The sequence below is a fragment of the Balaenoptera borealis genome (genome assembly GCF_965194805.1).
Source record: "Balaenoptera borealis genome assembly, chromosome: 6".
NCBI classification, from domain to species: domain Eukaryota; kingdom Metazoa; phylum Chordata; class Mammalia; order Artiodactyla; family Balaenopteridae; genus Balaenoptera; species Balaenoptera borealis.
The window spans coordinates 6728401-6750347 of NC_138863.1; the positions used below are offsets into that span (position 1 = coordinate 6728401).

Sequence of the window (21947 nt, forward strand, 5' to 3'; positions counted from 1 at the left end):
TGTCTCTGTCTTGTCACCTCTGCTGTCTCCTCCCCACCTTGCGCCCCAATCTAGCGCAGGCAGGCGGCTCGGTGGCCTGTCTGTCACCCAGAATCTGCACCGGGAGCAAGTTCAGGGCAGGGCGTGACACCGGTGAGCCTCCCACGTGGAGCGGGAAAGCCGGGGTGCGGTTCTGTAGCCACAGAGGAGTCGGCGCAGGGCATGACCGGAGGCCGTGGCCCCGGGACGACGGGGACGAGCACGAGGCCAGGGAGAAAGCAGAGCCTGGGCCCCGCACAGCCCGGGCGGCCAGGAGAACAGGAGAGGGCAGGTACCCGGGGCTCCCAGGCTGCTGCGAGCTTCTCTGTTCTTGTTATTCTTCTCCTTCTTAAACTTGGTCACCAGGCGGAATTTACCGCTGCGGCTGCGCTTGGAAAGATCCAGCATCACGTTCTGTGGGGCAAACGAGAAACGGTGAGAGTCAGACCCCGGTTCACCAAGACCTCAGCCACCCCTCGACCACACAGGCACGGAGCTAGGAAGACACGTCGTTCCTGATACTCTTATTCCTGGGCTCTTCCTTGACTTTTAGTCTTTATTGCTGATTTTTAATGCCTTTAAAAAGCGGTTTCACAGTGATAAGTATCTATTTTCATATTCTATTTTTTTCATTTTATAGTGTTTACTTCTCATGTGACTAGAAAGCTCTCTCTATATTATTTAAGTATCAGGACCATTATATCAAGATTGGTAAGTTATTAGCCACTCTTCCAGCATTGCACTGGCGGGCTTTGACTATCAGTATCGCGAGTATCTTGCTAAATAAAGCTTTTCCTGCACTTTGCACTGTTTTCCTTGCGATCTGCTCCCTGAGGCAGAATCAAGGAGGGAAGGGAGTAAGAGGGAGTAAGAGGGACACGGGGACAGGGTCCCTGCTCGGTGGCCACCTCCCCACAGAGCAGTCCAGGGCACGGCGGAGCCATCACTGCCCCTTCCCCACGGGTCTGTGGACCTTCTCTGTTGATTCTCACAGAAGCTAGGGCAGGGGTCTCCGCCAGTAAAGCATTCTGTGCACACACGAACACGTACCTGTTCTGATAATGTGTATAAACCTATTCACAAATAAAGAAAGCGTAATTTCCTTATTTTTCAGGTGTGCCACTTTCTTCCTGGCCCCGCCGGCCTGGATTCTGCCCCTGGGCCCTGTCTACCTACATCCCCACGGCGACCGGCACAGTTAGGACTGCGCAGCTTTATGACACACTTTCAGATCTGACGGGGACATCGGGTCGCACTAAAAAAACTCCACCGGCATTTTCACTGGGATTGCACCCAACCTAGAGCCTGGAAATACTAAGCATCTCCACACCCCGTCTGTCGTGACCCTGCATCTTCATCACGCCCCTGCACGGTCATCTTCGTGGAAAGAGACCTCTTACAATGACATTTTCTAGTCAATGACTGTGCGTACTGCAGAAACTTGTTTTTACAGATGTCTTATTCTTGGCAAAACTATCAAGCACCCATTCTAGCACAGCTGCTCTACGCAAGAACTCTACCTCCCGGGCGGTCACCACAGTCACGGGCTCTCCTGCCCCAAGATGAGCAGCCCCTCGCCCCTCAGCGCCGCCTGCAGGAGGGGTGGCCACATGTGAGGCAGGTACTCTCCAGAATCCGCACAAAATCCGATTCCTGACTCTACAACTTCTTTTTTCAATGCAAACATGAGCTGTAAATTTACTTCTAACTTTTTCAATATGCATATTTTCTTCCACTGGTAAGACGGGGAGACTAGTAGAATGTGGCTGATTATCGACCTGTTATCTTATTTAATCTCCTCGGCCTTTTAAAAGCAGATTTCAGACATCAAATTACTCCACCCATAAGTACTTCAGTATGCAACTCTAAGAATACTCTTTTGAAAACATACTCTGGCACCTTATCACACCTGATACCACTAACAAGAATTCATTTGGCTCTCATGAATCCATTTGTATCAGATCTCCCCAACTGCTCCAAAGGTCTATCCTCACAGCTGGATATGTGTGGATAAACCTTTGGAGCAAACCTTTGAATCAGGACCCTGACGGGGTTCACAGGGGACACCCAACTCTTGTGGCTCAGTCTCTCCTCCTCAGGGTCACCTGTAGAGAGACCAGGCATCTGCCCTGCAGGACAACTCGCGCTCTGGCTCTGATGGGTGTCTCCCTACCTCCCCACTCCCCGGGTGGTCCAGAGCTGCTAATTCCATCAATCTCGTGTCCCCAGGGACGCAAAATGGCGCTTTAATCCTACACGCTCCAGCTAGAATTCTTTTATAAAGAACTTCTTTCATCAACTATTTGATTTAAAGAAATAACTTCAAGGGATCTGCTGATAATACTGAAGTCTGGAATCCAATGTGCTGGTTTTTTAAAAATGAAATGTTTAAAGTTCTGGAGATCTGTTTCCTAACAATGTGAATATACTCAACACTACTTGAACTATACACTTAAAAATGACAAAGATGGTAAATTGTGTTTTTCTACCACAATTTTAAAAAATGAACTGGGACAATGTCCATCTTTTTCCAGCTTTGACACTTTCTTATATATGGAAATTATATATTCCGTGACATTTTCCCTTTGGAAGTAAAATTTATTTTTTCAAGTTGTTCTGTGACTATTCCTTTTAAAATATCTTGAGATTTCAATTTGTGTAATTTAAATTTTTTCTGAAAAATCAACAGTTTCATCAAGATTGTAAGATTCATTGTCATTTCTTTGTATATGCTATAACTTGATTAATTCTCATATCTGTTGTTATATTCCCCTTATCACTTCATTTTGTTCATTTCCCCCCCACCCCGGATTACACGTGCCAGAGGATGGTTTTTTTTTTACTTTCCTTTCAAAGAACCAGCTCAAAGACCTATCACTTTTTTTCCTTTCAAATAAATGATTTTCCTATTTTTATGCCAGTAGAAATATGGTGCCTCCCCCTCCAAGGTTCCCTTTGCCCTTCACACTTCACCTCCTCCTGGTCCCTTGCATGGGGGGGGTGGGGACGAGCCAGAGTCCCAGAGGGTGGCAGCACTGAGCTGGAAGGCACCAGCGGAGTTGGCTGGAGAAGCCAGGAGCCCAGGAGCCAGCGTGGTTTTCCCTTCACTCCCGGGACCCCTGGCCCTCGGTTTCTGGCCTCAGGCCCCGTCGGGTGAATGCCTGCAGTAACACCACCCCAGCTGGCTCCAGAGGGTTTCTGGTTTTGCAACTAAACCTCAGGTGCCATCGGTACTATTTCCCACCTACTACTGCAAGAACTAACATCTGCTCCGTCTCAGCAGCCCACATCTAGGAACCCTGGAAACCAGGGCCACTCTAGACGTGGCTTAGAGGGTTCATGAGGCAGGCAGCATTCAGGTCAGCCGTCCAGGGAGGACTCGTGGTGCTCTGTGTTTGTTTCCATGGTGGCTGCATGGCATTTGGTGATAGTTGTTCTGAAAACGCTTTTAGGCTTAAAGCTTTAGAGCCACACAATCCCTGTGGCATGGGCTTTTAGTACTAAGACCTGACAGTCCCAAATAAACTGAGGTGCTTGGTTACCCTGCAACTGGGCACCAGGCTGTGAGCCTCCCACCGCAGCAGCTGCTACCCTGCCCATGAACTGAAGAAAATCGTTGCCCTCCCTGTCTTCACTGAAGAATCTGCATGGAGGCAGAAGCTACCCACCTGCGCAGAGCAGCACACTGGGAGCACAGGGGACATGGTTTACAGTTGGCACAATTTCTGTTCTGAGTTAGTATCTGAGGTTTCCTTGTGGCCTAGAGCTGTGCTGCTCAAACTACCCCTGGAAAAGAACCAGCTTTAAAAATTCCCATTCCACAGTGGACTGGTACTTTAATGAAAGAAAGTAAGACAAATTACTAGAAAAATGAAACCCCCAAAAGGCATACAAAATACAAACCTCAGTTTTTTATTGGGACTTCCCTGGTGGCACAGTGGTTAAGAATCCGCCTGCCAACGCAGGGGACACAGGTTCCAGCCCTGGTCTGGGAAGATCCCACATGCCGCGGAGCAACTAAGCCCGTGTGCCACAACTACTGAGCCTGCGCTCTAGAGCCCGTGAGCCACAACTACTGAGCCCACGTGCCACAACTACTGAAGCCCGTGCGGGCCTAGAGCCCATGCTCTGCAACAAGAGAAGCCACCGCAATGAGAAGCCCACGCACTGCAACAAAGAGCAGCCCCCGCTCGCTGCAACCAGAGAAAGCCCACGCACAGCAACGAAGACCCAACGCGGCCAAAAATAAATGAATAAATAAATAAATTTATAAAAAAAAATTTATTATTTTCAACATAAAGAAAGTTTCCCTTTCAAGTGCTTAAAAGTTTCTAAACTCTTCCTCTCAATTTCTACAATGATAACAGAGAGTTTCATACCATCAGTAGTAGTCCTAGTTTAGAAAACGATCAGATTTTCAAAATGTCCTATGGGCAACAGAAAAGAAAGCATATCCCCTCCTTGCAGAGTATAAAATTCTCTCTATAGAGAAGCATGATATATACTTGTATATATATTCTACATATATGTATTCTATCAACTTGCTTTGTTCAGGTGTTGTGACAGTTTGTTTTACGTGATTAATCACGGACTGATAGGGATAGCTCACACTACAAAATTGGGTTTCTGACACTTTCTATCATTTCAAGAAGTTGTAGCTTTACATATTTTATGCATGTAAATTAAGATTAAAATTTTGGGGGTAATCACTGAAAGAACAGAGTACATATTTCCAAACTAGTAGAGGGGACAAACAGAATTGTGTGGGAAGAAGGAGAGACTCATCAATCAAAAGGGAGAAACGAAAAGAAACAAAAAAAATGGGACAAACAGAAAGCACAAAATATGGTAAAAATATATCTAAATATCATAATCATAATAAATGTAAATAGACTGAACTCTCCAATCAAAACACAGAGTACTATACTGAAAACCCCAAATTTAGCAATGCTATTTATAAGAGCGACACTCCAAATAAAGCGTGAAAGTGAAAGTATGAAAAAGAATATACCAAACAAGTGGACTTGAAAACAAAAAGAATTAATAAAGGCCTTTATATAATGATAAAACTTGTAGGCACTCCATAACATAGCCTCAAAATACATACAGCAAATATACACAAAACCGCAAGGATAAACTGAGACATCTACATTCACGGTCAGAGAGTTCAACAGTAACTGACAGATCAAGAAGACACAAAAATAAAAAACAAAGTAAGGACTTAATGACGTAAATAATTACAACTGGATATAAGGTACATTTATAAAAACTGACCACCTTTTGGGCCATTAAGTAAGTTTCAACAGATTTCAGAAGACTGGTAACATACAAACAACTGCCTTTGAACACAGTGAAATTAAGTTAAAAATCAATAACAAAAAACGTATTAGAAAAAAACTCACATATTGGGAAATACATACTTTAACTCATTTAAATGCTGTATTACGACAAGATTTTATCATTATTATAACCATCATAAGTTTATCTCAGAATTATACAGTATATAGTATAATGATACGGTTATTATCTTTTACCAATATAAAGTGATCCTCTATCATTTACTGCCTTAGGTATGCAATTCTATTTTTACATTGTTACTTTGGATTTTTTATTGTGTTTTCTTGAAATTGTTTTATTTTTAATCTTTCTGGGTCACAATTTTTTATTGAGGGTATGGAAGAGAAAACTGGGCTCCTGTGACTAGTATTTGGTTAGATTTCTTTTTTTTTAACACAATCTAAGAATAATTTGCTTTTAAGAGGAGCAGTTATATTATTTTCTATTTTCTTATTTTTATGCTGTTAGCTCCACCGTCACTACTTCTTTTATTTTCTTTTACGATACAGGCTACATTTTGCTTGTGTCTTTTGTGGTGATTCAAAAAGACATACACCTTTTCAATTTTACTAGAAGCTACCTTTAAAACTACATTTAAGTTTTTAAAACACAATTAACTCTACCTTTCTCTAATTATCAAAGTCAAGAACTTTCATTAACCTTCCTCCACCGTAAGAGGAGGGATTTAATGTGCCCTCACTCCTGTCCATGTCCTCTTCCCTGTCTCCCCACTGCACTGCCCACACTTCACAGGCTTTGAAAACATAATCTGGAATCACAGGCCTAGGTTACTGCTACATTTGATGAATATTTTACGTATTATTATTTTAGTAATTTTCTTTAAATGAAATTTTTATATTTATAATTAACTACAAATTTTGATGAGCTTGGCCTGGCCCTCTGAACCAAAATGTCCTCATTCTTCAGTTGCTGAGTTTTGTTTCTTGGCTGGAAGGCCTCTGAGTCAGTTTTCCATGCGGGGTTCACATTTGTCAACAAACGCCTGCATATTCAAGAAGAGCTCTGGACTGCCGGCCCCCTGTCCACTTGCCCTATTGCTGCCCATGGGTCCTAACAGTCGAGCCGGCAGCAGGGGCGCCTAATGTGTCTAGCAGTTCTTTACCTGGTGAACTTTTCTCCTGGCCCACCTCTGTTCCACCCTTGAGAGGAAGGCCATCTAGGGTTTGCCTCTCTCCAGGTGCTGCCCGCAAAAACCAACCACCAAACAAGCGCCTCTCCAGGGCCTTCTTCCTGCCTCTCCTGCTTCAGGAGACACTACCCCCAGCGCGCATATGCCCAGCATCCCATCTGTTGTCCCAGCTATAAGACCTACGCAAGCTGGGTCTCTAAATACGCACAACAGAAAAGCGTGACTGTGAGTTGAACACAGCAACTCTGCCCTTGTCAACAACAAACTCCCAAGAAGTTGCTGTTTAGCTAACCGATGTGCCTCCACACTGGGGGCAAATAGTGGGGCTGGGCTCAGCCTTCTTTCCACCTATGTCCTGGACAGCCCCGCAGTTCTGTTGCCAAGGGCAACTTGTGCCCCACTCACCAAGGGTCATTCTTAACAGCAATTCCCAATTCCTTCCTACCTGCCAAAGTTCATCTCTGTGCCTTGAAGGCATCTTAAAAGAGAAGCGTGGGAGGCCAGATGAGGGGCTGCGGGACCAACACCATCTTAATCCCAAAGCTGGACAGAGCACGTGAGTTCAGGCACCGAAGGGAGCGCCCCTGTGTCCAGGGACGCCGCGCTGAAGCCCTGTGACCCACATACCTCTTCCTCACCAGGCTCCATGGGCTGGCACAGCCAGGGGGTGTCCGCCAGCTTCCTGAGCTGCTGGCCCATCTCGACGAGGGCAGCCGTGAGCCGCTCCTTCTGAGGGGGGTCCAACTGCTGCTCCAGGCAGGGAGGGAAGAGACACAGCTGGTGACCGGCAGGGAGGAGCTGGGGCTGTGGCAGAGCCCCACGCAGACGGGAGGTCTGCCCCAGTGGATGGGCTGCTCTCAGAGAGTGTTCTAAAAACTTGCAAGGAACCTGAGTCACAGAACGCCACTTAAGGGCCAAACTCAGAACCTCCCCTCTTAAGTAGTGTCAGGTGAGAGAATTAAACTCTCCTCTCGTAAATGATGGGGCAGACCAAGCTCGTCTGAAAATCGCACCAGCAGGGCTGACGGGTCATCTGCTCTGGTTTCCTCGGGACCCTCTCTCGGAAGCGGGGAAGCAGCCTGCCTGCACCAGAGCACAGGAAGCATGGTGGGGCCGCGGAGGCAGCAGCTGGAACGTGTCAGGACAGCGCGGTATTTTGGAATGAGAGCAGAGAGTGTGGAACTGGACTCTTAGGGGGGTTCTCCAGTGCCTTCGCCTCCTTGACCTTCCACATCCTCGTTTTTTTAAAACAAGGAGGTTGGCCAGGCGCTCTCTCGGGTCTGCCCTGTGCTAGCTTCTGCGATTCAATCCAGCTCCAGCCGCACGCCTCCGCAGGGCTGACTCATCAGCCAGGTTTGCAGGGCTGAGCGAGGAAGGGCGGCCGACTCTGGGGGCGGGGAAAAGGCTGGCCAGCCTGGCCGTGGCGGTGGCCGCACACCTGGGGGGTCTGGGGCAGAGCGCCGTCTACGACACAGGAGGTCCCGTCCGCCAGTCTCGGACACCCTGGAGATGACGTGGCGAGATGGGGCCGGAGGGTTTGAGCATCGCCACACCGTCAGCTCAGATGGCCTCTGAGGCCCCTCCGACAGGGGCCTAGAATTCTCAAGGCCGGGGATCCTGGGCTGAGACGGGCTGCCCTCTGTGCGCACAGCAAGCGGCCCCCCAGCTCACCAGGGCCAGCTTCCCCGCCAGCAGCAGCTCCGTCTCGCTGCGCAGAGCTCTGACGTTATTCACCATCTCCAGCACGAAGCTGCAGCTCAGCCCCTGAGAGGAACCAGAACAGACACCGTGGAGACGGCCCGAGGGCGAAAGGGGTCCACAGGAGAAAGACCGGAAAAGCGCAGGCACCTCTGTGGCCCTGGGCCTGCCGTACACTCGGTCCATGGACTTGGAGCTGGCGTTGACGGCGTGGGCGAGCTCCTGCTCCACGTCTCGGTGGGACTGCGCTATTTCCCGGATACTAGAGGGAGACACGGCACGCATCAGACCAAAGAGCGGCAGCCTGTGAGTCACCTCGCTGGAACGCAAGCCCAGGTTCGGCCCAGAGGGCCGACAAGACCATGACTCGACCATGATGACCCGTGACGGCCGATCATTTCCTGACCGGTGGCAGAGGAGGCCTTAAATGGGAAATCTGACAACAAAATCCCAAACTTTTCTAGAAACTCAGCCAAGGAAGTAAATGCCCAAAATGAGACCTACACCTTGTAAAACAGCGAGCGGGTAAGTAGCAGGAGGCAGAGGAGAAAGCCAGGAAGAAGCTGGACAGGGCCGTGGAGGAGCACCAGGCCTGCGGCGGCTCCCGGGAGGGAGAGGTGAGGCAGGGAGGGGAGGTACAATGCAAAGACACAGCCAGACAGCGGCTGAAGGGGGTCAGCGGATGTGGCCACCGAGAGGGCCCAGGTCACCAGGCGGAAGGGCCATGCTGGAGCGAGGTGGGTGGACACAGCGGGGGGTGGGGAGAACGGACAGTGGGCAGAGCGGCGACCACCGTGCTGGAAGGTCCGCAGTGGCTCTGGGAGGCTGCGTAGGAGAAGGAAATGCCTTTGGCTGCTGGCTTTTGTTTTTTCAAAATAACTACAAGGTCTGCTTCTTAAGAGCAAACCCGCTCTCTGGGGGGTAAAGGAGGCAGGAGGGATACTATTCTCAGAGATCCGGGATAGGCTGTAAAACCTATGAGCTACCTCTGAAAATGCCTGTGGTGTGAAGCTTCCACCTGCATAAACCCCGAGTAATCCCTGGAAGACAGTTAGTGAAAATACCAAAGCCCGGGGTTAGCAGAAACCCGGGCCGGGCCCTCGGGAAGGAGGCAGACGGCACATAAGATCCGGCAGGGGCATCTCAATGCCTGCGGCCCAGCCACGGACCTGGGTCATCCCCATGACATCAGGGGGCCCGGGCGCACTGGCGGAGGAGTGGACCGCGGAGGGAAGGTGGCGCCAACCTGTGGATGAGGGCCCCCGCTGCCCGCCCAAACCGGTCCATCTGGTCGGCTTCCTCCGCGGACAGGATCTCCGGGTGCAGAGAGAACGGCGGAGGGCGGGGCAGCTCACACTTCTGCTTGTCCTCCCAGGACTTCAGGGTGTTCTCAAAGGCCTAGGGTGCAGGAGCCAGCGTTACACTCTCTCCTGCGAGCACACATCTAACCACAAGCACCGCTGGGACACGGGCGGGATAACCAGCTAGAAAGGGAGACATTCTTTTTAACGCTGGGGGGAGAGGGAGTGATCCTAGAAATTAGAGCCCTGTTCACTTAATCTTGATCTTCAAAAAAAATAAATAAATTCCTGGAACAAAACGTTAAAAACTCCAGGTCTTCTCCTAGAAGGGGCACATGTGCGCCGCAGGCAGTCCGTCTTACCCGGTCCCTGGTGAGCGTCTGGGCCCGGTTCTTGTGGATAATCCGAATGTACCCTGGCGGCTGGATCCAGGCCTCTCCGTCCACCTGCACAGGTACGCCCTCATCCCCCAGGATGGAGATCTTCACCGTGCGACACTGAGCAAACATCACAGCCGTCACCGAGCTGCACCCGGGAGCCTTCAAGTGCTGTCGGCACCACAGGCACCGTCCTGCCCTACGCACCCCTGCCCCGGCCGGCTGACCCCTGGGGTGACACCATACCCCCCCCCCCAGCCTCTGGGGTCAGAGCATCCCCGCCTGGGGCGCAGCTCATGGAGCCCGGCGGTCTGCCCCAGCCCGCTCCCACTGCCCTGCACCCAGCACCGCCTCCGTGATCGCAGTGCGGGGAACTCGGTGCTCAGACACCAGCACCAGGCCCAGGGCGGGGACACACGACCACCAAGAGCTGCTGGGTCCCTGGGCACGTGGGGCCACTCCCAGGACAGAGCAAACACCCAACAGGTGCTCCTCTTTTCAACAAAAAATACTGCCAAGGAATTAAAATTGTGAAATTCAAGCAGCCCATGGTGGGGACAGAAAGGACTCGGGTTCAGGGGAGCATGAGCTCCCCATCTCTGTGCACGAGAACATCGCCCTCCCCAACCCCACCGACAGACACACCCTTCCCAACCCATTGCCAGAAGTACAGGATGGGGAACCCACCCTGCCACCCCCGAGCTGGGCCTCAGAGCAGCCAAGTGAGGCCACGCGCTTGGCCGCTGTTCCCAGACTCAGGCTGTGGCTCCTAAGAGCTGCAGGCCCAGGGGCCAAGGTCAGCCAGGCCCGTCTCATCTCACCCCACCTCAGCAGGGGTGGGCAGGACACAGGTGGTACCCACAGAGTGAGTCAGGGAGGGTACTAGCCAGCCCCAGTTTCTAAAGTATTTGTCAAAACACGGCAGGTGAGAACGGGCTCTGGACCAGGAGGCGGCTGGGGCGATCCTGGAAAAGCGCCCACTCTCCTGGGCTCTGCACCCCGGGGGGCCCAATTATCTCGAGCGCGCGGTTCTGGGCCAGGCCTGCCGCTCCAAACGTGTGTGAGCCACAGCTCCACCCAGGTCCCTCCCGCCTCCAGGACCCCGGCCGGTACCTGAGCGATTCGGTGATGCTGCAGCTTTATGACACGGGAGACGGCCATCTGCATGCTGCCGAACACCGCGACCACCTCCAAGATCTTGTCATCGAATGACGGGGCTGCAAAGGTCTGGAAGGGCCGGCCTTAGAGCTGACCTCTGCTCCCAGCTTCCCTGAACATGCCCCCCCGCCACGCGCATCCTTCTCACTCCGGGGGCCGCTGCGTTGGTGAGAGCCGGACAGGCCCACTACTAGGAGAAGCTACGGGGTGAACACTTGCTGACGGGTCTCCACGTCAGATCCTGAAAGCAGCTGCCTGAGATCAAACCCTGGACCTGCCACTTACTAGCGTGGGAGCTTGGGCAAGTTACTGTCTCTCTAGCTGGGTTCCCTCATCTGTCAAATGGGGCGAACACTGGTACGCTCCTCACAGGTCCTCACGAGGGCCGTCAACACAGGCACAGTGCTGAGAAGTGACCAGCACACGCTCAGCGTGCAGCTGGTGTTAACTATTTTTATTAGCTATGATGTACGAAGGAAGTCAGGCCCCTGGTCAAAACCTATCAATGCTCCCAGAGTTCTTGGCATAAATTCCAAACTCCTCCCTGGCTTACACGACCCCGCGGGAGTTCTGACCTCGCTGTGCTCCGCCCAGTATGCACACCATCAGAGAACCTCCTTCCCGCACCCGGCCCCCCCTGGCCGCCAAGCCTTCACACACGCTGTTCCCTCTGCTGGGAACAGCCTCGCTCGCCTGCTCCTGCCTCGCTCGCCTGCTCCTGCCCCGCTCGCCTGCTCCTGCCCCGTACCCACCTGACCTGCCCAACCCCGAGTCACCCTCAGGTCTCAGTGTAGATGTCCCTCCTCCTAGGAGCCTTCCCAGATCTGGGCCTGGATTCCAAGCCACACCTGCGACCACACCTCTCCTGCCTGGCACCCCTTCTTCGAGGTTGCGGGAGCTGGGCCTGCCTGCCTTGCTCTCCACTGCGTCCCCGCTGCCGGCACAAGGGCCCCGCTGCACCCGTCCCTCCGCCTCACTGACAGAGCACCCCCAGAGCAGGAGGCTCCACCACGGCTCCCGAAGGGGCCGCCTCTCCGGTGACCCCGCCCCCATCCCCTTCCCTGAGCTCGGGCCCCTGCCGCCCAGCACCCCCGTACGTACATCGTCCTCCTTGGTGCCCCCCCAGAAGTTGGTCCCTCCAGCATAGCTGGGAATGTTGAGGACAGCAATTCCCTGGAGACTGGGCAGCGGGATGGGTCGCCCGTCACACTGAGCGGTAGAAGTGCATAAAAGGAGAGAAGAGAGATCCAGGCTTCAGCCGGTGGCTCCCTCCCCGCAGCACTCCGCCCTGGGCTGAGGCCGAGGGGCCGCCGGGTCAGCAGCGGGGCCGGCAGGGGGCCGCCTGCTCACCTCCAGCAGGACCTTCTGCTCCAGGTTCTTGTAGGTTCTGTGCAGCAGCTCTCTGGTGCCGAGGACTCCATACCACATCATGTTCTTGGTTCGGCTCCTAGGGGCGGAAAGCAAAGGACTGACGTGGGTCTCAGCTTTCTCTACACAGCTACCTACGGCCCTTGCTGCCACCTCATCACAAACGGGTCACATCGGGCAATCACTCCCAGCAGCGACACCGTTAAGATGAGGAGGACATGCCCTTGTCACATGTCCACACGAGATGGGCTGAAGAGATATATTCACTGACCAGAAATTCTGCTAAAGAGTAACACTGCCAAGAAAGTAATCACACCCTGAGAGGTAAAAAAGGTAAGACGTTACAGAACCTCACAAAAGAACGTATAAATCACAATTTTTTTCCAGCTATAAAATTATGCTTACCACGGATAATTTGGAAAGGGCAGAAAAGCACAAAGGAGAATTCACAATCCCCACATCTGTAAGTACTGATGATGAATGCTTCAGTGCACTTCCTTAGGAACTTGATTTACAGCTGAAATGGCAGTAACTGTGCACTTCGCCCCGCACAGAAAGCACTGCCCTGGGTCCTGAGCACGAATGACCACAACGGGGCACTTCCCGCCAGCACTCGCTGAATTAACCCCTTCGACGGGTCTCGGCTTGTTCCCACCCCTGAGCTCTATAACGTACGTGGCCGTGGCCCTTGGTAAACGCCTCTTTGCCAAAGTTCCCAATTACTTTTTAAGGGTAGATTTGTAGAAATGGCATTTTCTAAGCAGACATTCTCAAAGACACAAACCCAGGGAAGATTATATGCCAGGACCCCAAGTTTCTAAAAACATATCACATGTGACCTTGCTCCTCACCTATTTTGCTCTGATAAATTACACGCATTTGAATGCCTTTTCAGTTGTATTCAGACGAACAGGGGTATCTCCAAATGATTTGGGCTCCCATCATGCGCTGTGTAACAGGGATGCCCCCTGGGGACCTCTGAGCCTTTTCCGACACTCGAGCCCCAGAGCTCCAAGGTTTTTGAGTTCTTATGCTTGATTTTGTTTTCCGAGAAAGGTCCAACCACACAGGAGTTGGGGGATTGCCGGGCAACTCCTCGGGTGCCACTGTGACCCCCTCCCTCCGAGTGACAAGGGCACCTGGCAGGGGCAGGTCTGCAGGCTCTCCAGCAAGGGGCGCCCTCCTCCTGCATCAATGGCTGTTCTCCGCCCAAACTCCACACCGGCTTCCCTGTCTCTAGTTCTAGAAAGTCACAGCTGAACAGTCTGCCCTCCAGGTGATGGTCACCACGGGGTGGGGCGGGAGACATCAACTCCCTTCTTCCCTTGTTATGTCTCCCCAGAGGAGAGGACTTTCTACTTCAGCCAGGAGGAAACCTTCCCATTTCTCTCCGTCCTCTCCCCGGCCAGGGGGAGACAGTACGTGGTGATTTAGGGGAGAACCTGAACACCCCCAGCGAAACCCCCCCAGGGCCTCTCCTGTGGCATTTGCCTGCTCGAGGGCCTTGTGGGGAAGCAAGCCCCGACCCCACCTGAGGGTGACATGGAGATGCCACTGCCATGGCCACGACACACAGACGCACCCCGCTTTCTGACGAGGCGTTCGGGCTCCGTGTCTGTACTCTGCCTGAGGGCTCTGTGTGCCCCAGAAATCACCCCACGGCCGGAAGGAGAAACAAAGAGCCGAGGGCCAGGCGTACGCAGGGCCGGCACCCACCTGCACTTCTCGGGGTGCTCGTCACGCTTGTTGTTGAAGTCCAGGGAGATCTTCGCATCCAGGCCGATGCCGAAGTAATTGTTCATGACGCACTTCTCTGTGTAATACTCTCTGCAAAGGGGGGTTTCAGGCCATTGAGAACAACCCTGCATACCAGCCTCTAAGCAGTTCTTCCTGAGGGCAAAACTCAGTTTTTTTGTTTGTTTTGGTTTTTGGGGGGGCGGGGAGGTAACAGCATTATTGAGATGTAACTCACATAACATACAATTCGCCCATTTAAAATGTGCAACTCCACAGCGACTGTCCATGTACTCAGAGTCACGACGATCAATTCTAGGGCAGCTCACACCCCAAAGAGAAAGTCCACACCCCTCAACCACGAGCCCCAACCCCTCCTAGCGCCGGCAACCACCAATCTGCTTTCTGTCCTCTGTGGACCTGCCGATTCTGGACGGTTCCTAGAAATGGAATCACACAGCGTGTGGCCCTTTGCGTCTGGCTCCCGTCACGGGGCACGTTTTCAGGCCACGAGCACTGGGTTCCTCTGAGTTCAGCGCTTCAGCCGGTTAATGGCGAACACCGACGACCCACTGGGGGATCCTCGGCTGACGGACCTTTGGGCTGCTTCACTCTGGAGCTATGATTTGTGAACACTCGTACACACGCTTCAGTGGGGACGTGTTTTCGCTTCTCTTGGGAGTAACCCCAGGAAGGGACCTGCTGGGCCACGTGGAAACCCTGGGTTTTGAGGAACCGCCAGACTGTCTTAAAAGTGGCTGCACCACCTCACGTTCCTATCAGCAATGTCAAACCTGATGACATCCGTAGCACATATGCTCACAGGTGCTTACACCCTGGATCCCAAAACATCCCTCAAGTGTCCCTAGACCCAATCAAAGCAAAGTCCCCAATTTGAAAATGTCCAGCCCAGCCCCCCGTCCCAGGTCCACTGCGGGTAAGACTCCTTCCGGCTCCTCACCCCCGTGAGCGAGGCTCGGCACACCACGCTGGGGAGGGAGGAGAGGAGAGCAGCTTGTGTCTCCCCAGGGGAAGGAGAAGGCTCTCCCTGAAGGAAGAGACCACAGCCCTCGCTGCCAGGTGTGGAAATGCGGGGACCTCGGGTGATGGAAAGAGACAGCACATCTAGTTCCGGAGGCCTCTGTGGGCGCTGCTCATGGAAGGCTACAGCTCTGGCCTTGTTGGGGAGAACAACTCAGGAAGGGTCAGGACCAGAGCCCCCGACAGGCCCCGGCGCGAGGAGCAGACAGGAGGGTGGTGTCAGGCTGGGGACAAGGACGCAGGCCAGCACTGGAGCAGGTGTGGGAACCCAGGCCACCCTGCAGGAAAAGTGGCCGCCACTGTGCAGGCTTGCAGCTCTGCTTCCCGAAAGCCAGAGTCTCTGCGCCGCACGCTCCTCACTGTGACTCTCGCCACCACGCCGGACACATGGTCCACACATGGCGGACAACTTTTAGCCAAGTGCTGCTAGCCACTAGCTGCCCAGAACTTGCTATCAGCCAGCAGAAAGGGAAATCTAGAAGGCTGGGCTTTCAAAATACCATTTGTCCCCGCAACGGTCTCTACACACACGAGAACAAGCTGCGCGAAAGCCCGCACCGCCTCTGACGCTGGGCAGTGGACGCGGCACAAGGCGTGCAGAGCAGCGTCGGGACTTCGCTCCCCAGGGTCCAAGCCCAGGACAGCATCTCCCCAGGGACGGCGAGGAGGCGATTCCAGCCCGGGAGCTACACTAACGGGAGCGGCAGACCCGCCAGAAGGCAGGCGGTCAGGAGGCGGCGCCAACGCGGGGCCAGCAAGGACCGCGGGGAGGACGACCGAGGACACGGGCACAGAGTCTCCAAGGCTGCCGAGGCCCCAGAAGGTCAGGCACGCGCCAGGACGGCCGCCTCCCTTCCCAGACATTCCCAACCCACCCTCTGCCCTGGAAGCCTCACACCTTCTAGGTTTTCCTTATCGGCCAACACCAGCTGGAAAAGCATCGCCCAGGCAGCTGCTCACGAATTTCTCTAGTTAATTCCAAGCCAGTTTTCTACGCTCCAGCATTCAGCTAACAACATGCCCCCTTGGTTTACCCCATACTCACAGGTTTTCTGGTTCGGAGTTAAAGGGATCGGCATTAATTAATAATCGACTGATGACTGAACCTCCAGGCAAGGAACCAGACATCCCAGCGCGAACATCTGTAAGGGAGAAAACAGGAGACAGCACTGCCTGGGAGCTCCCAAATGAAGAGGCCGTCGTGTCTTTGAGGCTGATGGTCCACATGCTCTTCAGAAGGTTATCATAATAAGATGTTTCTAAAACACTGCGTAAAAATGTCCAAACTTTGACAATTAATAGTCTCAGGGCAAAAATCACTATCATAAATCCATATTCACAGAACAGAAATAAACACCGGGTGGTAACCAACACCTATGAGACACATCAGAAAAGAGTTTACAAAGATAGTTCTCACTAAATTTAAGAAACTCCACCAAAATGATCCCTACTACAACTAATTATAGGGTCTAGTCATACAACTTTATAAGGCTAAATTCATGAGAAAAAGTTAAACATCAAGGAACCCTCCAGGTGACCAGAACCCTCAAGATACCTGCACCAATTTTAAAAACTTAAATTATAAATAGTAAGGCTGAGATGGAGCCCTGCTTTTGAACATTCTGCCAATCCATCCCTTCCAGTAAAGTCTTTGCTGCTTATTAACCAAATCTGTCTCAGCCTCTTTTCCCTAGAGCTTCTGCAGTTTTCTTTCTATTCAATTGAGATTCACCTAGAAATTGCCAAATCACTTACAGGGGCAGCGTGTGCTCTAGCTTGCCCTGGAGGCCTCACGAAGCTGCCTCACGAAGCTGGTTAAGGGAGTCTCATCAGCAATTTCGACCCCTCGTACCATTCCTTCCTACTGCAGACACAAAGTGCTATCATGACTCCCCCTGAGGGAAGAAACAACAGGAGCTGCCTTGACATGATCCTGGGCAAAATGAAGGCAAGGCAAGGGGACCAGGCCCGACTCTCCTGGTGGCCAGCTGTGCTCCTTCTGCAATCACGCTGGAAACAAAGGGGTGATCCGCCGGCTCCCCATCACGACCTGCCGGCCCTGCCCTTTTCGCTCAGCCCAACTCCTATGTACCTATCAGCACCCAGCTCGAGTATCACCTCCTCAGTGACATCTTCCTGGGACCCCAGGGCGACGATTTGAATGCCGTCTGCTTTTTGTAATAAACAAGGGCACTTTTCATACCGTGCTATGACTCTGAAATTCTGCCTATCTTTCCCATGGACCTATGAACTCTTGGAAGACAGGGGCCCGGTCTCATTAACCCCTCAGACTACTGCCAGGCAGAGCGACAGTTGGTCGCTGAGCTGGAAAGCTTAGCGCCCTGCCTGGGCCCCTCCCCCAGACACACAGGACTCTGTGTGGTGCCGGCGACCCCGGCCCACCCAGGGGAACACTCACTTGGGAACAGGATCTTCGTGTTCAGTGCTGGCAGGCTGTCCCGGTTTCCTGACTGCAAAGGAAGAGAGGCAGAACCGCCCAGGGACAAGCTTCCTTTGCTTATCAGCTTTTCACACGGGGATTTGGACACTATGAAAACAGAACAGAAAATAGAACGCGACTGAGCTACTGGCAGCGTTCATCAGAGAAACGAGCAGGCGGAGGAGGGGCCGAGGGAAGTGAGGAGTGGTTACAAGCACCACTGGCCACGGCGGAGTGTGCAAGACAAGCACCACCAGCCATGGCAGTGTGCAAGACGAGGAACAAGGCAGGGAGCAAGGAGGGGAAGCGGGCAAGGGGACGCAGGGGAGAACGGGCTCGGACGCCCGCCAAAGAGACACAGGCCCCTGAGGGGCCGGGGCGCGGTGACGAGGCCGGGGAGGGGGAGGGGCGGCCTGCAACCGCAGTCAGGCCGCGGGGTCTGCACGGGCAGAGGGGAGTCCTGCACAGGAACGTGGTGGAGGAAACTCTGGGGCAGGATCTCCCGGGGGCTCGTAAAGGCCACGAGCGAGGGGGCCGCGCAGAGTTGGGGCTGTTCCAGGAGGGCTAGGGGTCCCCAGGTGGTGGCCCGTACAGCTGGGTGGTCCCTAACCACCTGGAGCAAACGTGGCATGTGGCCGGCTGCAGCCAGGAAGCCCCAGGCCCTGGGTGAGGACGCCGGGTGCGCAGGGAGGGCCCACTGGCCCTGAGCCCCGCCGGGTCTGGGCGCGCAGGGAGGTTCGGAGGGAAGTACCGTCCCCAGCAGCAAGGCCCCTCCCTGCCCAGGGTCCTGCCAGGCCTGCACCAGGCAAACCGCACACAGCAGGTGGTATGTGAAACAGGTCGCGTGTTTGAGACTTTTTACACTTCCAAGTGGCCACAGAAGCCATGAGAAAGCACCCTTAAGCTTCCCAAGGCAAGCTGCTGAGCATCGCAGACAAAAAGGCCTGAGGGTGGCGCCGCGGGTCACCAGGGCCGCTGTACCTCTGCGGAGGCTCCTGCCCTTGGCAGCGCCGTGGCCCTCGCCGTGGCACGCTCTGTCGTCCGATTTCAGGTCCTTCTTCTCCTCCGACTCGGAGAGACCTAAGATGAACCCCTCCTGCTCTTGGGTCTGGGCGTTCTGCTCGTCCACAGCTGTGCAAGGCAAGGGTATTTGCGGCTGAGCGCAGGGGCGTTACCCCGCAGGCACCACCGGGCTGGCGGGGCTCCCACTGCACGCGGACCCCCTCCTCATCTCACTCATCTCCCTTCAAACGTCATCTCGGCTGAAGGCTGAGACCCGAAGCTCCGACCCGTCCCACTTTCTCCCCGGCCCCGGCACACAGGGCACCCGGACGCTCGTGCCAGCAGGCTGGGGAGGAGGGCCGAGGGCTGGGAGAGACGGAGGGGAGGGGAGTACCGGGCGGGAGCGCGCGCAGCCCGGAGGGAACAGTGCACCCGCCAGGGCGCAGGGGCAGGTCACGACCTCACTCTTCTCACTGTAAGAAGCAGCAGGTCGAGCTGCTCAGAGAGAAAAGGGTCTGATGAGAGCGGAAAAGGTATGAGACGGTTTCTGAAGGTTCCGAGAGAGAAGACAGAAGAAAACTTGCTGGGGAGGATCTCAGGGTCTGGGTGAGAGTGGAGGTAATGAAGTTCACAGGTCACTGTGGTTTTACAGCGTTCTCTTCAAAGCTTAGCAAACAGAGTCTAGGAAAAGGGAGCCATGGACTGGGCGAGCCTTTAATCCTATGCAGGGGTGCCTCTCTCCCCCAGGCCGACTAAGGACAGTCAGCAGTGGCACCCTGGACACCAGGGCTGATGACCTGTCCAGGCCCCGGGCCCCTCGACCACTGCAGCCGGCGCCTGCCTCGGACACCACAGCGCAGATGCTCCCCCCACCCTTTTTTTTTTTTTTCTGTTAAAAGTCAAAAGTATTTTGTCTTGTTTTAATATTTCATCAGCTTTACAGGGTCACAATTATCTTAAATATTTCTGAAGTTTAAATACAATCTGCATATAATGTTATAAAATGTAAACTTTAAGTGTTCTTTTCAGTTTCAAAATCACACTTTTTTTTAATTTTTATGCTCTTTTTTTTCCCCCCTCCCTTTCAATACCTAAATGTCCTGCAAAAACTGAAATAAATCGTCACAGGCTGCCCCACCGCGGCCAGGGCGCGACAGGCTGGGCCCGGCCAGAGGTAGAGAGTAGTTTTACATCTTTTTATTGGAAGTTTTCTTCTCCTTTAACCCGAGTTCAGGCGTGGTCCCCAGGCCCTCTGACAAACCCCAGAGAAACTGAAATATCACATGTCAGGAGTGAAAGGCTGAAGTCATGTTTGCCAACAAAAGAGGCAGAAGCAAAATTAAGGAGGGGAAGAAAGGATGGTAGTGGGCAAAAATGCTACCAGTGAGTAAAGTGACTGTACAAACGCACAACTGTTACAAACCAACCCACCACCCCAGGCCCCATCCCGTCCCCCGCCCGCCCTCCAGCCGGACAGCTACAGCCCTGCGGCCAATTTGGAGGTCACAAGGAAGGCTCTAGAAGCAGCCCATCCACAAGCACCTCCAGAGCGGGGGGGCCCCTGGAGCCCCTCTCCACCCTGGGTTTGGGGGTCCCCACCCTCAGCGTGCTGCTGAGCCCCGCCTGTTCTGGAGTGGACAGCACTCAGCCCCCATCCCCTTACGTCCCGGTTTGCATAAGGGGTGCTGAGCGGCACCCTGGAAACCCCCCGACAGGCAGCGGCGGGGTTGGGGGGCGCCCCAGGCAGAAGCAGGGCCCCTGGGGGCTGAGCGCCCGCTGGTCCCGGGCCCCCCTCGCGTTCCCACAGCCAGTGGACTCCCCCCGCCCCGTCCCTTACAATCATCAGCGTCGCCCAGCACCGCAGGCACACCCCGAGTTAGACCCGGGGGAAGGCACCTCCCCTGCGGGACACCCGCTCCCCCAGACACCCGCGGATGCTCAACAGGACGCACCGGGGTGGGACCCTGAGCTGGGGGCTGGTGGGGGCGGGCGGCCGGGCGGGGGTTCTGGCATCAGAAGTCAGACCTGAGGCAGAAAGAGACTCGCAGCGGACCTGCCCACGCGCCCGCCCGCCCACGCGCTGGCAGAATGGGGGGCGGAGAGCAGCCGCCCGCGCTCCTGCAGTCAGGTGTCCCCCTGTCTCTGAGCACCGCCCCGGCTCACCCGGCCTCCGACCCCATCCTCACCCCTCCGTCCGTCAAATCGTCCTACAGCCTCTCCCCCACCTCTGGCCCGGGCCCGCCTCCCTGCTGGGCACGGGGCCGTCCTCCGCGGGTGTCCTCAGAGCACCTCAGATCTCAGCACCGAGGCTCTCCTCGGACCCCCCGCCCCTGGGGACAGTCCCACCTCTAAGCGGACAAGGCCAGGCTGCGCCCGAGGTCTGGCAGCGCTGCCGCAGGTGAGGACGCTTCCAGGGAGTGGGTCCCCCAACACGCTCCCCGCGTGTGCCCGCGCGAGGCACCCTTCCACCAGCTGGGGGCGCCCTCTCGGCTCTGCCGTCGGCTCAGTGTCTTTCCATCGGGCACAGGCCCTGAGGAAGGAGGCGCTGGCCTGCGTCAGGCGGTCCAGAGTGGCTCTGGCCTACACGGTGGGTCCCTCTGGGTCTCACGCCATGTTCGGGGGGAAACTGGGAGCGCCCGGTGCTGGCCTGCAGAAAGCCCCGCGGCATCCAGAGCCCGGCTACCTTTCTCTGTGTGCTCTATGATCTGGCGAATCGCCTTCTTCAGGCTGTTGGCTCTCAGCATGAGCTGCTCCCGAGGACGGAATATCTGCGGCCGGGCTGGGCAGGCCGACCCCACGGCGCGGTCCCCGCGGGAGCCGGAGCCACAGCTGCTGCCCGCCCCCTCCCCGTCTTCCACCTCCTCGGCGATGGTGGGGGGCGGCGTGGGCAGAGAGGACGAGGCCTGGGACTCGTCATCCAGGGTCTTGAGGAGAGAATCCAGCTTCTCTTTCAGGACAGAGCACTGGGCGGGGAACAGAGGAGGGAGTGGAGGGGCTGCGGCTCCGCCCCGACACCCACCCCAGGCGCCCAGGACGCACCTTCTTGGCCATGACCTCTGACTCCTCCGAGCTCTCGGTGGTCTTCTCGTAGGCCTTCCCCACCCGAGCCACGAAGTCCTTCACGGTCTCGCAGAGCACTCTGTGGGGGGAACGCGGGAAGAGGCTTCTAGAGAGACAGTCCCGGCTGGGACCCTGGCTCCCCCGAGGCCGCCGGGCACTCACTTGGCCGATGAGATCACCACCGAGTGCTGGTCGGAGGTCAGGATCTTAGAGAGATGGGCCGCGACCGAGTCTTCATAGAAGAGGATCTGCTGCACCTGCCA

The 21947-nt window shown here is 54.7% G+C and overlaps 1 protein-coding gene across 7 annotated transcripts in view; it reads right to left on the reverse strand.

Annotated features, from left to right (window-relative positions):
- The window catches only part of DGKD (diacylglycerol kinase delta), a 108453-nt gene that overhangs the window by 3368 nt on the left and 83138 nt on the right, over positions 1 to 21947 (reverse strand). For 4 of the 7 annotated variants that reach the window (XM_082395522.1, XM_082395525.1, XM_082395524.1 and 1 more), the window contains 16 exons: positions 21847 to 21941; positions 21664 to 21763; positions 21308 to 21587; positions 18604 to 18753; positions 17602 to 17730; positions 16228 to 16324; positions 14124 to 14297; positions 12390 to 12486; positions 12141 to 12248; positions 10995 to 11108; positions 9867 to 10001; positions 9450 to 9601; positions 8354 to 8465; positions 8177 to 8269; positions 7133 to 7252; positions 315 to 432 (listed from right to left, as the gene is read on the reverse strand). In XM_082395522.1, the coding sequence (XP_082251648.1) occupies positions 315 to 432; positions 7133 to 7252; positions 8177 to 8269; positions 8354 to 8465; positions 9450 to 9601; positions 9867 to 10001; positions 10995 to 11108; positions 12141 to 12248; positions 12390 to 12486; positions 14124 to 14297; positions 16228 to 16324; positions 17602 to 17730; positions 18604 to 18753; positions 21308 to 21587; positions 21664 to 21763; positions 21847 to 21941 (2074 nt within the window). Of the gene's footprint in view, positions 1 to 314; positions 433 to 7132; positions 7253 to 8176; positions 8466 to 9449; positions 9602 to 9866; positions 10002 to 10994; positions 11109 to 12140; positions 12249 to 12389; positions 12487 to 14123; positions 14298 to 16227; positions 16325 to 17601; positions 17731 to 18603; positions 18754 to 21307; positions 21588 to 21663; positions 21764 to 21846; positions 21942 to 21947 lie in introns of those variants that run through there. The other 3 variants (XM_082395521.1, XM_082395520.1, XR_014245635.1) reach the window with 3 other exon arrangements.